We start from the raw sequence: 19,982 nt of genomic DNA, 5'->3' as shown, positions 1-19,982 counted from the left end.
CAGGAGAATTACCTACTAAAGGGACAGTAGCAGCATGGCAGGAGAATTAGCCTACTAATGGGACAGTAGCAGCATGGCAGGAGAATTACCTACTAAAGGGACAGTAGCAGCATGGCATGAGAATTAGCCTACTAATGGAACAGTAGCAGCATGGCAGGAGAATTAGCCTACTAATGGGACAGTAGCAGCATGGCAGGAGAATTACCTACTAAAGGGACAGTAGCAGCATGGCAGGAGAATTAGCCTACTAATGGGACAGTAGCAGCATGGCAGGAGAATTACCTACTAAAGGGACAGTAGCAGCATGGCAGGAGAATTAGCCTACTAATTGAACAGAAGCAGCATGGGCAATCTTTACCAAATGACAATACAGTTGGAAAGCTTATCAGCGGATAGATTGGGAAAGGGGAAAGGGAAAGTGGGATACCTAGTCAGATTGTAGCAGGTTGACGTTTATTGTCAAATGATTTGTCCTGGGGGGAGAACTGAGCGATTTCCCCTTAGGCTAGCTGCAATGTCAAAATTGGCTGTGTTGTAAAATTTGTGAAAAAAAGTAATTTTTTTTGTTCTTAATTTAAGGTTAGGGGGTTGGACATTAGGGTTAGCAGTGTGGTTAAGGTTAGGGTTAAGTTTAGGATTAGGTTTAAAATCTGATTTCATGACTTTGTGGCTGTGCCAGCTAGTGATCACTCTGCTGACTCCAGAACAACATTCACGATGAAAGATGTTGACCTGCTTGACTGTATCGGCTCTTGCCACACACATTATAATAGTAAAGTGTCCACAGGCCTAAAAGGTTAAGTATTTTATGAAAATAAGAGGCTCTGGAAAGTTCTCAGAGGTTTCTTTAGTGAAGACTATAAAGCCAAATAAACGCTGTTAGAAAAACAGACTTGTGGGAAGGAAGAAGAGTGAACCAGCTGCCTGGGGCTCAGACAGTGACAGGTGTGCTGGGTCATTCCGCTATTCCGGTGCCTTTTGAGAAGCGTAACTTGGTTAAGAAAAAGATTTCAGCTAATTTTACCATTCTGTCACAAAGAGCGCATGTTCAACAATAAAAAACATGTTTTTGCTATCTCAAGAGGTTTACAACAAAATGACTATAGTAAATGCCTATTAAAGGCAGTGGTGGAAAAAGTACCCATTTGTCATACTTGAATAAAAGTAAAGATACTTCAATAGAAAATGACTCAAGTAAAGGTGAAAGTCACCCAGTAAAATACTACTTGAGTAAAAGTCAAAAAGTATTTGGTTTTAAATATACTTAAGAATCAAAAGTAAATGAAATTGATAGAATATACATACGTATAAAAAATAAAAGTATAAATAATTTCAAATTCCTTATATCAAGGGGATACATTGGGATCTTTTCAGAGGCAGATATATTTAGATGAACTCATGGATATCATTTTTATTTCTCCGTGACCAATATGAAGGAAATTAGAGGAAGTTTCATGAGCCAATGCTAACGCTGGTTAGCAATTATGATAGTGCTATTTAGCAACTTCCTTCAAACTACACTCAGAGACATACAGTGCATTTTCTCCACATTTTGTTAAGTTACAGTCTTATTCTAAAACGGATTAAATCGTTTCCCCCCACTCATCAATCTACACACAGTACTCCATAATGACAAAGCAAGGTTTAGACATTTTAGCAAATATATAAAAATATATATATAAGTATTTACATAAGTATTCAGACCCTTTGCTCAGGACATTGTTGAAGAACCTTTGGCATAGATTACAGCCTCAAGTCTTCTTGGGTATGACGCTACAAGCTTGGCACACTTGTATTTGGGGAGTTTCTCCCATTTTTTTATGCAGATCATCTCAAGCTCTGTCAGGTTGGATGGGGAGCGTCGCTACACAGCTATTTTCAGGTCTTTCCAGAGATGTTAGATCGGGTTCAAGTCCGGGCTCTGGCTGGGCCACTCATGGACATTCAGAGACCTGTTCCGAAGCCACTCCTGTGTTGTCTTGGCTGTGTGCTTAGGGTCATTGTCCTGTTGGAAGGTGAACGTTCGCCCCAGTATGAGGTCCTGAGCGCTCTGGAGCAGGTTTTCATCAAGGATCTCGCTGTACTTTGCTCCGTTAATCTTTCCCTCGATCCTGACTAGTCTTCCAGTCCCTGCCGCTGAAAAAAATAGCCACCACCATGCTTCACGGTAGGGATGGTATTGGCCAGGTGATGAGCAGTGCCTGGTTTCCTCCAGACGTGATGCTTGGCATTCATACTAAAGAGTTCAATCTTGGTTTTATCAGACCAAAAAATCTTGTTTCTCATGGTCTGAGAGTCCTTTAGGTGCCTTTTGGCAAACTCCAAGCGGACTATCATGTGCCTTAAACTGAGGAGTGGCTTGCGTCTAGCCTCTCTACCATAAAGGCCTGATTGGTGGAGTGCTGTGATGATGGTTGTCCTTCTGGAAGGTTCTCCCATCTCCACAGAAGAACTCAGGCGCTCTGGCAGAGTGACCATTAGGTTGTTGGTCACCTCCTTGATCAAGGCCCGTCTCCTTCAACTGTTCATGTTGGCTGGGCAGCTAGCTCTAGTGGTTCCAAACTTCTTCCATTTAAGAATGATGGCGGCCACTGTGTTTTTGGGGACCTTCAATGCAACGTTTTGATGCTGCTGGAAGTGGTGTTGGACAGTAAGAGGCACACTTTCCTCTGGTCTCATATAAATTATCCCAATGCCCAAGAGCAGTGATTGGGGACATTGCCCTTTGTAAGGCACTGTCTTTCGGATGGGACATTAAATGGGTGTCCTGACTCTCTGTGGTCACTAAATATCCCATGGCACTTATTGTAAGAGTATGGCTGTTAACCCCGGTGTCCTGGCAAAATTCCCAATCGGGCCCTTATGCCATCATGGCCACCTAATCATCCCCAGCTTCCAATTGGCTCATTCATCCCCCCTCCTCTCCCCTGTAACTATTCCCAAGGCCGTTGTTGTAAATGAGAATGTGTATTCAGTCAACTTACCCGGTAAAATAAAATAAATAAATCAAAATACAATTCAATGTTGGTGCACAATTTCTACTTAAAATATCAAAGAGACTCCAAAGACACTCATTTCGTGGAACTACCCTGCTACTGCTGTGCATGTGGGAAAGATTCCTTATTGATGACCCTGCTCCTTCTTCCTCCTTCCCTCCCATCTCCTCCATCTCTCCCCCCCTCTCTCTGCCCCTCCCCCTCTCTGTTTTCTTAGGCGTCATCAGCACTCTGACCTCTCTGGACCGGGAACTGAAATCTGAGCACAGTGTTGAGGTGAGAGACTGAGACACCTGCTTGTGATTAAACAACATGTGCATTTTTTATGAAATCGTTAAAAGGCCTAACCATGAGAGCTTAAACTAGACTATAAATGATCCATAACGTGTGTAGTCTTGATAAAGAACATTGCTCACAAAATATATGTGGTTTATGATACTTACAACTTTTTTATTTAATTTAAATCTCAATCAATCCTCCACAGACTAAATCCTCTTCCTCCATATCCTACTGTTAGACTAACTAACCCCTCTTCCTCCACATCCTACTGTTAGACTAACCCCTCTTCCTCCATATCCTGCTGTTAGACTAACCCCTCTTCCTCCATATCCTACTGTTAGACTAACCCCTCTTCCTCCATATCCTACTGTTAGACTAACCCCTCTTCCTCCATATCCTACTGTTAGAGTAACCCCTCTTCCTCCACATCCTACTGTTAGACTAACTAACCCCTCTTCCTCCATATCCTGCTGTTAGACTAACTAACCCCTCTTCCTCCATATCCTACTGTTAGACTAACCCCTCTTCCTCCACATCCTACTGTTAGACTAACTAACCCCTCTTCCTCCATATCCTACTGTTAGACTAACCCCTCTTCCTCCACATCCTACTGTTAGACTAACTAACCCCTCTTCCTCCATATCCTGCTGTTAGACTAACTAACCCCTCTTCCTCCATATCCTACTGTTAGACTAACCCCTCTTCCTCCACATCCTGCTGTTAGACTAACTAACCCCTCTTCCTCCATATCCTACTGTTACACTAACCCCTCTTCCTCCATATCCTACTGTTAGACTAACCCCTCTTCCTCCACATCCTATTGTTAGACTAACTAACCCCTCTTCCTCCACATCCTACTGTTAGACTAACCCCTCTTCCTCCATATCCTACTGTTAGACTAACCCCTCTTCCTCCATATCCTACTGTTAGACTAAACCCTCTTCCTCCACATCCTACTGTTAGACTAACCCCTCTTCCTCCATATCCTACTGTTAGACTAACCCCTCTTCCTCCACATCCTACTGTTAGACTAACCCCTCTTCCTCCATATCCTACTGTTAGACTAACCCCTCTTCCTCCATATCCTGCTGTTAGACTAACTAACCCCTCTTCCTCCATTTCCTACTGTTAGACTAACTTACTCCTCTTCCTCCATATCCTACTGTTAGACTAACCCCTCTTCCTCCATATCCTACTGTTAGACTAACTCCTCTTCCTCCACATCCTGCTGTTAGACTAACCCCTCTTCCTCCATATCCTACTATTAGACTAACCCCTCTTCCTCCATATCCTACTGTTAGACTAACTAACCCCTCTTCCTCCATATCCTACTGTTAGACTAACCCCTCTTCCTCCACATCCTACTGTTAGACTAACCCCTCTTCCTCCATATCCTACTGTTAGACTAACCCCTCTTCCTCCACATCCTACTGTTAGACTAACTAACCCCTCTTCCTCCACATCCTACTGTTAGACTAACCCCTCTTCCTCCATATCCTACTGTTAGACTAACCCCTCTTCCTCCATATCCTACTGTTAGACTAACCCCTCTTCCTCCATATCCTGCTGTTAGACTAACCCCTCTTCCTCCACATCCTACTGTTAGACTAACTAACCCCTCTTCCTCCATATCCTACTGTTAGACTAACTAACCCCTCTTCCTCCATATCCTACTGTTAGACTAACCCCTCTTCCTCCATATCCTACTGTTAGACTAACTAACTCCTCTTCCTCCATATCCTACTGTTAGACTAACCCCTCTTCCTCCATATCCTACTGTTAGACTAACCCCTCTTCCTCCATATCCTACTGTTAGACTAACCCCTCTTCCTCCACATCCTATTGTTAGACTAACTAACCCCTCTTCCTCCACATCCTACTGTTAGACTAACCCCTCTTCCTCCATATCCTACTGTTAGACTAAACCCTCTTCCTCCACATCCTACTGTTAGACTAACCCCTCTTCCTCCATATCCTACTGTTAGACTAACCCCTCTTCCTCCACATCCTACTGTTAGACTAACCCCTCTTCCTCCATATCCTACTGTTAGACTAACCCCTCTTCCTCCATATCCTGCTGTTAGACTAACTAACCCCTCTTCCTCCATATCCTACTGTTAGACTAACCCCTCTTCCTCCATTTCCTACTGTTAGACTAACCCCTCTTCCTCCACATCCTACTGTTAGACTAACCCCTCTTCCTCCATATCCTACTGTTAGTCTAACTTACTCCTCTTCCTCCATATCCTACTGTTAGACTAACCCCTCTTCCTCCATATCCTACTGTTAGACTAACTCCTCTTCCTCCACATCCTGCTGTTAGACTAACCCCTCTTCCTCCATATCCTACTGTTAGACTAACCCCTCTTCCTCCATATCCTACTGTTAGACTAACTAACCCCTCTTCCTCCATATCCTACTGTTAGACTAACCCCTCTTCCTCCACATCCTGCTGTTAGACTAACTAACCCCTCTTCCTCCACATCCTACTGTTAGACTAACCCCTCTTCCTCCATATCCTACTGTTAGACTAACCCCTCTTCCTCCACATCCTATTGTTAGACTAACTCCTCTTCCTCCATATCCTACTGTTAGACTAACCCCTCTTCCTCCATATCCTACTGTTAGACTAACTCCTCTTCCTCCATATCCTACTGTTAGACTAACCCCTCTTCCTCCATATCCTACTGTTAGACTAACTCCTCTTCCTCCATATCCTACTGTTAGACTAACCCCTCTTCCTCCATATCCTACTGTTAGACTAACCCCTCTTCCTCCATATCCTACTGTTAGACTAACCCCTCTTCCTCCATATTCTACTGTTAGACTAACTAACCCCCCTTCCTCCATATCCTACTGTTAGACTAACCCCTCTTCCTCCATATCCTACTGTTAGACTAAACCCTCTTCCTCCACATCCTACTGTTAGACTAACCCCTCTTCCTCCACATCCTACTGTTAGACTAACCCCTCTTCCTCCACATCCTACTGTTAGACTAACCCCTCTTCCTCCATATCCTACTGTTAGACTAACTCCTCTTCCTCCATATCCTACTGTTAGACTAACCCCTCTTCCTCCATATCCTACTGTTAGACTAACTAACCCCTCTTCCTCCATATCCTACTGTTAGACTAACCCCTCTTCCTCCATATCCTACTGTTAGACTAAACCCTCTTCCTCCACATCCTACTGTTAGACTAACCCCTCTTCCTCCACATCCTACTGTTAGACTAACTCCTCTTCCTCCACATCCTGCTGTTAGACTAACCCCTCTTCCTCCATATCCTACTGTTAGACTAACCCCTCTTCCTCCATATCCTACTGTTAGACTAACCCCTCTTCCTCCATATCCTACTGTTAGACTAACCCCTCTTCCTCCATATCCTACTGTTAGACTAACCCCTCTTCCTCCATATTCTACTGTTAGACTAACTAACCCCTCTTCCTCCATATCCTACTGTTAGACTAACCCCTCTTCCTCCATATCCTACTGTTAGACTAAACCCTCTTCCTCCACATCCTACTGTTAGACTAACCCCTCTTCCTCCACATCCTACTGTTAGACTAACTCCTCTTCCTCCACATCCTGCTGTTAGACTAACCCCTCTTCCTCCATATCCTACTGTTAGTCTAACTAACCCCCCTTCCTCCACATCCTACTGTTAGACTAACCCCTCTTCCTCCATATCCTACTGTTAGACTAACCCCTCTTCCTCCATATCCTACTGTTAGACTAACCCCTCTTCCTCCATATCCTACTGTTAGTCTAACTAACCCCCCTTCCTCCATATCCTACTGTTAGACTAACCCCTCTTCCTCCACATCCTACTGTTAGACTAACTAACCCCTCTTCCTCCACATCCTACTGTTAGACTAACCCCTCTTCCTCCATATCCTACTGTTAGACTAACCCCTCTTCCTCCATATCCTACTGTTAGACTAACCCCTCTTCCTCCATATCCTGCTGTTAGACTAACCCCTCTTCCTCCACATCCTACTGTTAGACTAACTAACCCCTCATCCTCCATATCCTACTGTTAGACTAACTAACCCCTCTTCCTCCATATCCTACTGTTAGACTAACCCCTCTTCCTCCATATCCTACTGTTAGACTAACTAACCCCTATTCCTCCACATCCTACTGTTAGACTAACCCCTCTTCCTCCATATCCTACTGTTAGACTAACTAACTCCTCTTCCTCCATATCCTACTGTTAGACTAACCCCTCTTCCTCCATATCCTACTGTTAGACTAACCCCTCTTCCTCCATATCCTACTGTTAGACTAACCCCTCTTCCTCCACATCCTATTGTTAGACTAACTAACCCCTCTTCTCCTCTCAGGTGATAGTGTCGGACAACGGAGCCCCTCCTCTCCGCTCCACCTCTACAGTGATCATCCAGGTGCTGGATGAGAACGACAACAGGCCCCAGTTCAACCACAAGCTCTTCCAGGTCTGCTTTGGTTTGCTCTTTGGGGTCTCCTACATTTATAAACGCAGCCTACATAGGGCAGCCCAATTCTGATATTTTTTTCAACTAATTGATATTTTGACCAATCACATCAGATCTTTTCACATCATATCTTTTTCAGAGCTGATCTGATTGGTAAAATGCCATTGTGCACTACTTCTGACAAGGACCATGTAGGGATCTGGTAACAAGATGTGCACTATTTATGGAATAGGATGCCATACACTTTGTGACAACTGTTGATGTAAAAAAGGGCTTTTGTAAATAAATGTGACTGATTGATTCATTGATTGTTTCCAGGTCAAACTACCTGAGCAACACAGGGGTCAGGGGGTGAAGCCACAGGTGGAGGTGTGTCGGATGGTTGCCCAGGACAACGATGAAGGGCCTAATGCTGAGGTCACCTTCAGTCTCCAGGACAACCAGAACGAGAGGTTTGAGATCCATCCAGACACTGGGGTGGTGACGGCACGGGGGGACTTTACAGCAGGCAACTACAGCATCCTCACGGTAGGTGGACAAGATCATAATAGAACACCATAATTATCATGTTCCACTGATTCTTCTGCTTTTCACATTCACACAAAATGGTGGAACACTCTTTAGGGACACCTGCTATGCCTAAACAAATACAATCACATCTTCTTTCATGGCTCTCATTCACATGCAGGGAGTGTGTAAACTTACATGTGAATACCATTGTGATGAACACCAACCCTGTCATGTTCCCATGTACTGTGATGAGTAACACAAAGATCCACACCCCAGCGCAATAACATTAGCATTGTCCTCTCCATCCCAACCCTTCCTTCTGTCAGATCAAAGCAAAGGACCATGGGAGCCCGGTGAGATCGTCGACAGTCCGCCTGGACGTAGAGTGGATCCCCAAGCCGACGCCCACCTCCGATCCGCTGACGTTTGACGAGCCACACTTCACCTTCGCTGTCATGGAGACGGATCCTGTCACTCACATGGTGGGGATCATCCTCACAGAGACACAGAGGCTACTGTGGTATGACATCACAGGTGAGGGCTAACATCGGTAACTCTGATAGGTGGAGATGTGCAGTATGTTGTGTACAGTGTGCCGTGTGCAGTGTGAAGTGTGCAGTGTGTTGTGTGAAGTGTGCAGTGTGCAGTGTGCCGTGTGCAGTGTGAAGTGTGCAGTGTGAAGTGTGCAGTGTGAAGTGTGCAGTGTGCAGTGTGCAGTGTGCAGTGTGTTGTGTGCAATGTGTTGGTGATATGGACCACGCAAAAGTAGAGATAAGTGTTTTTTTAGTGTGTAGAATTACAGCGTATTTTCTAGAAACTAAAACATGATCAGATTTGTGTAATTTGATGTTATAGCAATAGTTATATCAGTTGACACAATAAAGGCTTAGAGTAAAGTTATGTTGCTGTTTTATTAAACTGACCAAATGGGATGAGTCAAAATGAAGATGATCTGTCAACATGTACTTAACGGCAAGACAAAACGTGACCAGTCAAAAGATTGCAAATGGATTGCGAAGGAAAGGAGATTATTATCGAGGAGAATGTGCCATGGGAGTCGTGTTTTGCTGTGCTCTGTGTGTTTTGCTGTGCGCTTGTCACGTTCGTTCTCCTCCTCGTCTGAGGAGGAGCATGGATCTGACCAAAACGCAGAGTGATATGAATACATCTTCTTTTATTAGAGACGAAGACGAAAACTATACAAACTACTACAAAAACAATAAACCACGAACGTGAAGCTACAAACGAAAGTGCATACACAAGCTACTAACGTTAGACATAGACAATTACCCACAATCACCTAAAGCCTATGGCTGCCTTAAATATGGCTCACAATCAGAGACAACAATAAACAGCTGTCTCTGATTGAGAACCAAACCAGGCAACCATAGACTTTCCTAAACCTCTCTACTGAACACAACCCCATACACTATACAAAACCCCCTAAACAATACACACACCCTAAACTAGACAAAACACACAAACATCCCATGTCACACCCTGACCTAACTAAACTAATAAAGAAAATCAATATAACAGAGGCCAGGGTGTGACAGCGCTGTGTGTTTTGCTGTGCTCTGTGTGTTTTGCTGTGCTCTGTGTGTTTTGCTGTGCTCTGTGTGTTTTGCTGTGCTCTGTGTGTTTTGCTGTGCTCTGTGTGTTTTGCTGTGCTCTGTGTGTTTTGCTGTGTGTTTTGCTGTGCTCTGTGTGTTTTGCTGTGCTCTGTGTGTTTTGCTGTGCTCTGTGTGTTTTGCTGTGCTCTGTGTGTTTTGCTGTGCTCTGTGTGTTTTGCTGTGCGCTGTGTGTTTTGCTGTGCGCTGTGTGTTTTGCTGTGCTCTGTGTGTTTTGCTGTGCTCTGTGTGTTTTGCTGTGCTCTGTGTGTTTTGCTGTGCTCTATGTGTTTTGCTGTGCTCTATGTGTTTTGCTGTGCTCTATGTGTTTTGCTGTGCTCTGTGTGTTTTGCTGTGCTCTATGTGTTTTGCTGTGCTCTATGTGTTTTGCTGTGCTCTATGTGTTTTGCTGTGCTCTGTGTGTTTTGCTGTGCTCTGTGTGTTTTGCTGTGCTCTGTGTGTTTTGCTGTGCTCTGTGTGTTTTGCTGTGCTCTATGTGTTTTGCTGTGCTCTATGTGTTTTGCTGTGCGCTGTGTGTTTTGCTGTGCTCTATGTGTTTTGCTGTGCTCTATGTGTTTTGCTGTGCTCTATGTGTTTTGCTGTGCTCTGTGTGTTTTGCTGTGCTCTGTGTGTTTTGCTGTGCTCTGTGTGTTTTGCTGTGCTCTGTGTGTTTTGCTGTGCTCTATGTGTTTTGCTGTGCTCTATGTGTTTTGCTGTGCGCTGTGTGTTTTGCTGTGCTCTGTGTGTTTTGCTGTGCTCTATGTGTTTTGCTGTGTGTTTTGCTGTGTGTTTTGCTGTGTGTTTTGCTGTGTGTTTTGCTGTGCGCTGTGTGTTTTGCTGTGTGTTTTGCTGTGTGTTTTGCTGTGTGTTTTGCTGTGTGTTTTGCTGTGCTCTGTGTGTTTTGCTGTGTGTTTTGCTGTGTGTTTTGATGTGTGTTTTGCTGTGCTCTGTGTGTTTTGCTGTGTGTTTTGCTGTGTGTTTTGCTGTGTGTTTTGCTGTGTGTTTTGCTGTGTGTTTTGCTGTGTGTTTTGCTGTGTGTTTTGCTGTGCGCTGTGTGTTTTGCTGTGTGTTTTGCTGTGTGTTTTGCTGTGTGTTTTGCTGTGTGTTTTGCTGTGCGCTGTGTGTTTTGCTGTGTGTTTTGCTGTGTGTTTTGCTGTGCGCTGTGTGTTTTGCTGTGCTCTGTGTGTTTTGCTGTGTGTTTTGCTGTGTGTTTTGCTGTGTGTTTTGCTGTGTGTTTTGCTGTGCTCTGTGTGTTTTGCTGTGCTCTGTGTGTTTTGCTGTGCTCTGTGTGTTTTGCTGTGCTCTGTGTGTTTTGCTGTGCGCTGTGTGTGTGTGTGTGTGTGTGTGTGTGTGTGTGTGTGTGTGTGTGTGTGTGCCCTACACCCCAGCATGAGGAGAACACAGCCATATTTCCTCAGATGAAGGGCCAGGACACGACAGGATAGGCAGAGTCTAACTCTGATGGATGATCTGCCTCACGCGGCCACGTGGCAGAACACGCTGCTGACCCTTTGCTAAAGTATTCATCTAGCTCTTTGACAATTCAATTAACTTGGATTAACATGGACAAAATAACGATTGATTCCAAACATCAAGTATGGTAGCACTTACATTTAAATTATTTTATTTAACCTTCATTTAACCTTTATTTAACCTTTATCTAACCAAGTCAGTTAAGAACAAATTCTTATTTACAATGACGGCCTACCCCGGCCAAACCCGGACGACCCTGGACCAATGGTACGTCTCCCTTTGGGCCTCCCGATCACGGCCGGTTGTGATACAGCCTGGAATAACACTATAGTATTACAATTCCTGCTGCATAGATATGTTTGTGAAAATATTCCAATGAAAGCAAGCCTTTGCGATGGGACATGCATGAACTCAAACGTGGCAATTTAGATGGCGCCTCGAAATGCGTTTGATGGCTGAATGTGACAGCCAGTGCAGTTCTAACCTGTTGAGTTCTTCAGCTTTTCATTTGACTTGTTCTTCGACTGTGACAGCTGCTTTTCAACCCTCCATCCGGTCAACCAATATATATTTAAACAATCTATTTCTTCTTTGTCTCTTTCAATATTTTTAATTTAATCTGGGTATGGAATACATTGGATGTTTTGTTTTTCCTGCAGAATAGCGTTTTTCATCATGAATCTTGTTCTAAAGGCAGCTTTGCAGTCATCAAACCTAACCATAACCATAACCCTAACCTTAACCACACTGCTAACGCTAATGCCCAACCCTAACCTTAAATTAAGACATAAAAGCAACAAAAAAATAAAAATGGCATGAATTTTTACAATGTAGCCAATGTTGACTTTGCAGCTGGCCTATCTAAGGGGGAATCGCTCAGTTCCGCCTCCAGAACAACCAACTGGCCACACACTGGTTGAATCAACGTTGTTTCCACATCATTTCAATGAAATTACGTTGAAGCAACGTGGAATAGACGTTGAATTGACGTCTGTGTCCAGTGGGAAGACTCATGACAATAAACACCAACTAGCGTTTTTTTCTTCTTCACGTGTTGCAAAAGCACCAACTAGAAATCTAAACATTTGATTCATTATTCAATAATGCTCAACATTTTGTGGGAGAAGTGTTTTTTTATTTTTTTAAATGTTGTATTTTCATGTAGTCCCACCGGTGATATTAAAAAGGAAAGCTTGTTTTAAAATGGAGTCATGTGAGCCTTGAAAAGGTGCATCTATTTCTTAATAAACACCATCTGGCTGAACAAGCATGAGCTTTACCCCTACTGTTCACGGCGTCTGTTCAAAGTGTGTCGCTGCCAAACATTTCCCCTTAAACAATTGTGTTACACTTATTCTGCGACACTTGGACACGGGGGGGGGCAACCCTTTGCTGCAACCTTGTTTTCTGTCATCAATACATACATGGCTGAGCATGTGAGGATGACGGTGGTTCGCTTGCCCCATACCGGCACATAGGTTTTTTCTACACTCTGTAAATGAGGCATAGTATACACAGGAAGTAATAATTTTAAACGGTTGAGGGTGTTTGTAGCCATATTCAGTGATGTGAGGGCCCTTTTAGCTCATATTCTGTATTCACAAACACGCATGCAGGGCGATGGCCAACTTTCGAAGGGGTGAAATTCGCTATTAACCTCTCTCAGTAGCTTTGGGATGTTTTGTTGGTGTTCTTGTCTTTCCACCTGTCCTGACTGGGCAAACAACATTTCCAGTGTACGCTCCAAACAGCTGCCCACAAGTCCATTTGTTGAAAGAATGATCCTCCAACCACGGCCAAGTCATTATGGTTCTGGATGACACACCTGTGTGTCACGACTGCCGTATGGGCTCTCACTCACTCCTCCCATAAGGCCATTGGGGCCAGTCTCAGTGACAGACACTTACGAAGCCAAACAACCTGAGGGACTCTGGGCAGGCTTCTATTGAGGCCTTTCAACTGTCAAATTTCAAACGGTCAAACTTGAAACTGTCCTTGTATGGGATGATTGAATGCTATTGATTTATTTATACCATCTCCTCTCTATTGTGTTGTTCTCAGGGGGCGATGAGGAGCAGGACTTTGACATTGAGAGGAACACAGGAAGCATCGTGATCGCCAGGCCTCTGGATGCAGGGAAGAAGTCCAACTATAATCTGACTGTACAGGTTACAGAGGGGCATCAGTTCGCAACCACACAGGTGATACACATATGAAATACAGAGTAAATTAGTAGTTATCGTAAAACTTTAGATTAAGTTTATCTTCCTATCTTTATGTCTCCTAGGCATATATCCGTGTGCTGGACATGAACGAGCATCGACCCGTGTTCATGAAGTCCATCTACGAGGTCAGAGTACCGGAAGACACCTCTCCATGGAAGGACATCCTCCACATCTCTGCTCAGGACCGAGACAGCAGCAGCAAACTCATCTACTCGCTCCACAGCAGCGTCCATCCAGACAGCCTGAAGAACTTCCATCTGGACCATAAGAGTGGTGTTCTGGTGATGACTGAGCAGCTGGACCGTGAGAAGCGTTCTGTGCACACGCTCATTGTGATGGTAACGTTGTTGATGTTTTTTTAGTCATGTCTCCCTTTTTCATCTCCCTTACCGTTTGAAAACACGACGATCTAAAGTTCAGCGTATCTATCATCTAACAGTTTCACAAAAGCAAAAATAATCTCTGTCTGATTATAGCAAATCATTTTTTGCTGGTTTTCTAGGAATTTGATTTTGATTAAGTTAATGTCCCTACACTGTCCTGCTCTCCTTTAAATGCACAGGTTCGAGATCAGGAGATCCCAGTGAAAAGAAACTTTGTGAAGGCAGTGGTTTATGTGGAGGACTGCAACGACCACTCTCCTGCCTTCATGGCAGCCGGCTATGAGGGCACTATCACCAATCTGGCTGCGGCTGGGACAGAGGTGCTGCGTGTCAAGGCGCTGGATAAGGACATGGGGAGCAACGCTCAGATTATTTACTCCCTTCACTCAGGTACAACACAGATCAGAGATTATGAGGGGTAGATTATGATGGATTTGAATTGTGAATGTTCTTCAAATATGATTATCTATTTTTAGCATTCTTTATAAGAGTGCTACAGGATAAGTATATTATATATTTGAGAATGTTTTATACTTGATCGATCACTTAAATTCTGGGGGTGGCAGGTAGCCTAGTGGTTAGAGCGTTGGGCCAGTAACCGAAAGGTTGTTCACATATAGACAATTGTTCATTGTTCACATATAGGTTAACTCATTGTTAATTCTATACACCAAAAAATAATTTGTTAATTTTGATTTGGTCTTTGATTCATCTTTACAGGGAATGTGGACAACACCTTTGACATTGATGGCGAGCTGGGGAGTATCACCATCGCCAAATCTCTGTACAACCTAACCCAGGAGCAGTTCCATCTGACAGTGAAGGCCACAGACCAGGGTTTCCCCCAGCACAGTGACCTCTGTTCTGTCTCCATCACCGTCCTGCTCTCAGACAGAACCCCTCCCAGGTTAATATGTATATAAACTAGTATTATGTTGTTTGATAATTCTTAAATGCTTTAATTTGTAAATTGCATCAAATAATTCAACTTCAGGTACTGTTGATATTATATACTGCTTTCCTAATTGTTAATAAAAAAAACATTCTCTCTTCTCTCTCCCAGGTTCCCCTCTGATGAGTACTTCTCAGAGGTCAGTGAAGCCAGTCCTCTGGGAACTCCCGTGATCACTGTCTCTGCAGCCAGCCCATCCGCAGTCCACTACAGCATCAAAGATGGAGACCCTAACGGAACGTTCCACATCAATGCAGACTCCGGAGTTCTCTCTGTCCAAGTGAGCCTCAACTTCGAGAGGTGTTTCTCTTACAGACTCAAAGTGCGTGCTAGCACCTCGGCGGGAGCCTCGTCAGATACGGTTGTTTACGTCTATGTGATAGATGAGAATGATAACCCTCCGGTGTTCCTCCAGGAGAAATTCCATGGCCAGATTAGTGAGTCTGCTCACATAAACAGCATGGTGATGGGGGAGAGCAACACACCTCTAGTGATACGAGCCTCTGATGCTGACAGGGACTCTAACTCTCTCCTAGTCTTCCAAATCCTGGAACCGGAAGCGATGAAAGTCTTCAAGATAGATCCCAGCATGGGTACACTCTCTGTGATATCGGAGGTGGACTTTGAAGAAACACCAGAGTTTCACTTCAGCATTCAGGTACGGGACTCAGGGGAACCGTCGCTGTACGCAGCAGAGCCAGCCAGAGTCACCATCCGTGTCCTGGATTTCAATGACTGTTCCCCCAAATTCTCTAGGTCGGTGTACGAGTCGTCCATCGTCTTCCCTCCAGTCAGAGAGATGGAGGTTGTACGGGTCACGGCACAAGATGCAGATTCAGCTGTCTCGTACAGCCTCACAGAGGGCAACCTTCACAACGCTTTTCTCATTCATCCTTCTACTGGTGCCATCTCTGTAAACAATGTTTCAGAGTTTAAATCCTTTTACCAGCTGCTGGTCAAAGCCTCTGATGGCCTGTACAAAGACCTTGCTACAGTTAAGATAAACGTCACCAACATAACAGCAGGCGGCCATCTTCAATTTGAGCAGGGATTGTATTCAGCCACCATTGTGGAGAACTCGATGTCGGTCAAAATGTTAGTTGTTTTGAGAGCTTCAGGTAGCTACTTGAACGAGCCTCTGATTTACTCTGTATTGAACCCAATGGGACGGTTTTCTATAGTCCCAACATCAGGCGTGCTTGAGACCACCAGCGTCCCCTTCGACAGAGAAGAGCAGGATGTCTATGACATAGTGGTGGAGGTGAGAGACATGAGGAGTCCCCCTCGCAGGGCAATAACCCACGTCAACGTTTACATAAATGACGTCAATGACAATCCACCAAGGTTCTTGAACCTGCCTCACTCCATGATGATCTCTGAAGACACTGACCTAGGAGATGTAATCTTTCAAGTCATGGCGTCCGACAGTGATCTTGGAGAAAATGGTTCTATTATGTACTTGTTGCAGGAGGACTTTGATCTCTTTAGGATAGACCCTTATGTTGGTGACGTGTCCCTTCAGCGGCCTATAGACTTTGAAGCTGCTAATAAATATACCTTGACTGTCCTGGCCACAGACGAGGGCTCGCCCAGTTTGACCACTTCAGCAGAACTGAGTATCACGGTGAGAAATCGCACCAACCCCATTTTTCAGACTTTGCTCTATCCTCTAAAAGTCCCTGAAAACATATCTCCCTTCACCACCATCTTGCATGTACAAGCAAGAAACCCAGAGGGATACCGGCTTATTTACAATCTGGAAGAGGAAAATGCCTCGAAAAACTTTCACATAGATTTTAAAACAGGAGTGTTGAGTGTCACTGATTTATTGGACTATGAGAGCCAGACAATGCATCTATTGACGGTCCGAGCCACTGACTCTGTGACAGGCTCCTTTTCAGAGGCCGCTGTCGAAATAGAGGTTGAAGATGTTAACGATAACGCTCCAGTCTTCTCCAAGCTGACTGACACAGTGGATATACCTGAAGGATTACCCATAGGCACGTCTGTGTTACAGATATCAGCTACAGATAGAGACTCAGGCAGAAATAAAGACTTAATTTTCCATATTTTGGTGACGGGGGAAAATGAAACGGACTTCTTTAAAATAGACCCCCAGAGTGGTCTAATTGTTACGACACAGGTGTTGGACTATGAGAAGACAAAACACTTCCAGTTAAAGATCAAAGCCATAGATAATGGCACGAACCCGTTGAGCAGCGAAGCCTATGTCATTGTTAACGTAACCGATGTCAACGATAACCCTCCAAACTTCTCCAAGACCCACTATCAGGCAACACTGGATGAAATGGCCAAATGTGGACACATCGTCATAAAAATCCAAGCTTCGGACCCCGACACCAGAGACTTGAACAATCTACAGTATAAGATCCTCTCAGGTAATGAGGGACGATACTTCGCCATCAATGAATCCTCCGGGAGCATCTCCTTTTCTAACGTCTGCAAGAGAAATGTGGACCCATTCTACAACCTCACCGTGGCTGTGTCAGATGGAGTTTTCCAGAACACAGCCCCTGTGAACATTGATATGATGAACACTAATAAACACAGCCCCTATTTCAACAAAAACATCTACGAGGCGGAACTAGCTGAGAACGCTGAGGCTGGAACACGTGTGATTCGCCTGGCCGCTATAGACCCTGACGATGGACCTTACGGCAGCGTGGACTACACCATCATCAACAAACTGGCAGATGAGAAATTCTCCATAGACAAGAATGGACAGATCATAACATCTCAACCTTTAGATCGAGAGAACCCATCCCAAAGAGTGATCGCCATCAAGGTGATGGCTAAAGATGGCGGAGGGAAAGTAGCGTTCTGCACTGTGAAGATTATCCTGACAGATGAGAATGATAATGCCCCTCAGTTTAAAGCTTCAGAGTATCAGGTGTCAATCCAGTCTACTGTAAACAAAGGCTCTCCCGTGATTCAGATAATGGCGTACGACGCAGACGACGGCAAAAATGCTGACGTCACCTACACTGTGGACGAAGCAGAGGAAGTGACTGAGGACATCATTGAGATCAACCCCTTCACTGGCATTGTCAGCGTCAAAGAAAGTCTGATAGGTCAAGAGAACAAGATATTCAACTTCAAAGTCAAGGCTCGGGACAGCGGATTACCGTTCTACAACTCCACGGTTCCGGTGCAGGTGAAAGTAGTCCCACCTGAGGTCCCTCTTCCGAAGTTTTCCGAGCCGCTGTACACCTTCTCCGCAGCCGAGGACATCTCCATGGGAACAGAGATCGGGACGATCAAGGCCGACTCCGACATGCCAGTCATCTACAGCCTGGTCAATGGCAACACAGTGGAGAGTAACAGAGACAGAGTGTTTGCTCTGGATAAAGAGAGCGGTACTCTACTCGTCCAGAAGAGCATTGACCACGAGAAGACCAAGTGGTATCAGATAGATGTTATTGCTCAAGGCAACCACAATGGGACCGACGTTGCCTCGCTGGTGTCGGTCAGCATCCAGGTCCAAGATGTAAATGACAACGTGCCGGTGTTCGAGGCCAACCCTTACAAGGCCTTCCTGGCTGAAAACATGCCACCAGGAACCACCGTCATCCAGGTGTGTTTTTTTTTTCAGATATATTTTTGTTCATTTATCTTATATTTTTGTACTTGAATGTTGAATGCAATTCTTTACGATTTCTGTGTTCATGATGTGCAAATCAAATTCTCTTTTAGGGCAATAACAGTTTAGTTTGAATTAATTAATTCATCCATTCATTCATTCATTCATTCATCCATCCATACAGGTGACTGCCAACGACCCTGACCAGGACACTAATGGACAGGTGACCTACACCTTGGAAGCCGAACCCGATGACATCACCGATGTCTTCTCCATCGACAGTGAGAGCGGTTGGATAACTACTCTGAGAGAAACGGACTGTGAGACGATACAGCACTACAGCTTCACAGTGGTGGCTACTGACCACGGGGGGGAGGTGAAGCTCTCTTCCTCTGTTCTGGTGGAGGTGACGGTGACTGACGAGAACGACAACCCTCCTCGGTTCACGGAGGACGTGTACCATGCGTCTGTCATGGAGAACACTAGGCCTGGGGAGGTCATCATGAGCCTGACGACCGTTGATATGGATGTGACTAAAGAGAACAGGCAGATCACGTGTTACATCACAGGTGAGTCACGTTGATTGATTCATTTGGTTGATTGAATGATTGATCACCTCCACTTTTTTGAAGTAGTTGAATGGTAGTTTTTCAGGTCTATCAGCATTATGGACAACATTTTAATAAGAAACAGATGGGCACAGTATTTCTCCAGCGCAAAATATCTACTATAATAACGGCTTATTATAAGAGAACAATATATTGTCTATAATGGCTCATTATAACAGAGAAATATATCTTCTATAATGGTTTATTCTAAGTGTAAAAGTGACTACATTGACAGGAAGAAATGTGGTGGACATGATCAAATCCATTTTGGCCCCCAGGTAGCATTGACATGTATTACGTTCAAATGTTTTTCCTTAGACGGAGATCCATTAGGCCAGTTCTCCATTGTGCAAGAGGGAGAGGAATGGTGGCTGGTCCTCAAAGAGTCTCTTGACCGTGAAGCTAAAGATAACTACTCCCTGAAAATAAGAGTTACTGACGGGAGATTCGAGGCCCCTGCCACTGTAGAGGTCCATGTCCTAGACATCAACGATAACAGTCCTCTGTGTGAGCAGGTACGTCAGGCAGCCATGACACTACAGTAGACACTTAGATTCCTGTAGATAGCGGTAACAGGTTGTACCTACATAAGGACTTTATAACAGTTCATACATACGTAACACATTAATGAGCAGTACCTAAGCATGAATAAAATATCAACAACTGCAATTTGACCTAAGACGTTGCTAACTATCAACGTTTCTGCCCAGTTGCTGTACACAGAGGTTGTCATGGAGAATTCCCCGTCAAGCATGTTCATACTGAAGGTTTCAGCGTCGGACCCAGACATCGGCACCAACGGACAAGTGTCCTACACCCTCCACGGCCCCAACGCAGACAAGTTCCATCTTGATCAAAAGACAGGTTAGAGACATCTTTTATTTGGGGT

General features: G+C 44.5%; 1 protein-coding gene across 1 annotated transcript in view; it reads left to right on the top strand.

The window, feature by feature from the left end:
- Positions 1–19,982, top strand: part of LOC120062178 (protocadherin Fat 2-like) — a 63,031-nt gene that overhangs the window by 11,904 nt on the left and 31,145 nt on the right. The window contains exons 3-14 of the mRNA XM_039011984.1: positions 3,214–3,272; positions 7,621–7,731; positions 8,050–8,259; positions 8,568–8,775; positions 13,386–13,525; positions 13,612–13,887; positions 14,112–14,322; positions 14,653–14,839; positions 14,996–18,479; positions 18,670–19,054; positions 19,412–19,608; positions 19,804–19,957. Coding sequence (XP_038867912.1) covers positions 3,214–3,272; positions 7,621–7,731; positions 8,050–8,259; positions 8,568–8,775; positions 13,386–13,525; positions 13,612–13,887; positions 14,112–14,322; positions 14,653–14,839; positions 14,996–18,479; positions 18,670–19,054; positions 19,412–19,608; positions 19,804–19,957 — 5,622 coding nt within the window. The remainder of the gene's footprint in view (positions 1–3,213; positions 3,273–7,620; positions 7,732–8,049; positions 8,260–8,567; positions 8,776–13,385; positions 13,526–13,611; positions 13,888–14,111; positions 14,323–14,652; positions 14,840–14,995; positions 18,480–18,669; positions 19,055–19,411; positions 19,609–19,803; positions 19,958–19,982) is intronic.

This window comes from Salvelinus namaycush, chromosome 17 (genome assembly GCF_016432855.1).
Source record: "Salvelinus namaycush isolate Seneca chromosome 17, SaNama_1.0, whole genome shotgun sequence".
Taxonomy (NCBI): Eukaryota; Metazoa; Chordata; class Actinopteri; order Salmoniformes; family Salmonidae; genus Salvelinus; species Salvelinus namaycush.
The sequence above is the reverse complement of the archived record's forward strand: the minus strand, read 5'-3'. Positions and strand labels throughout refer to the sequence as shown.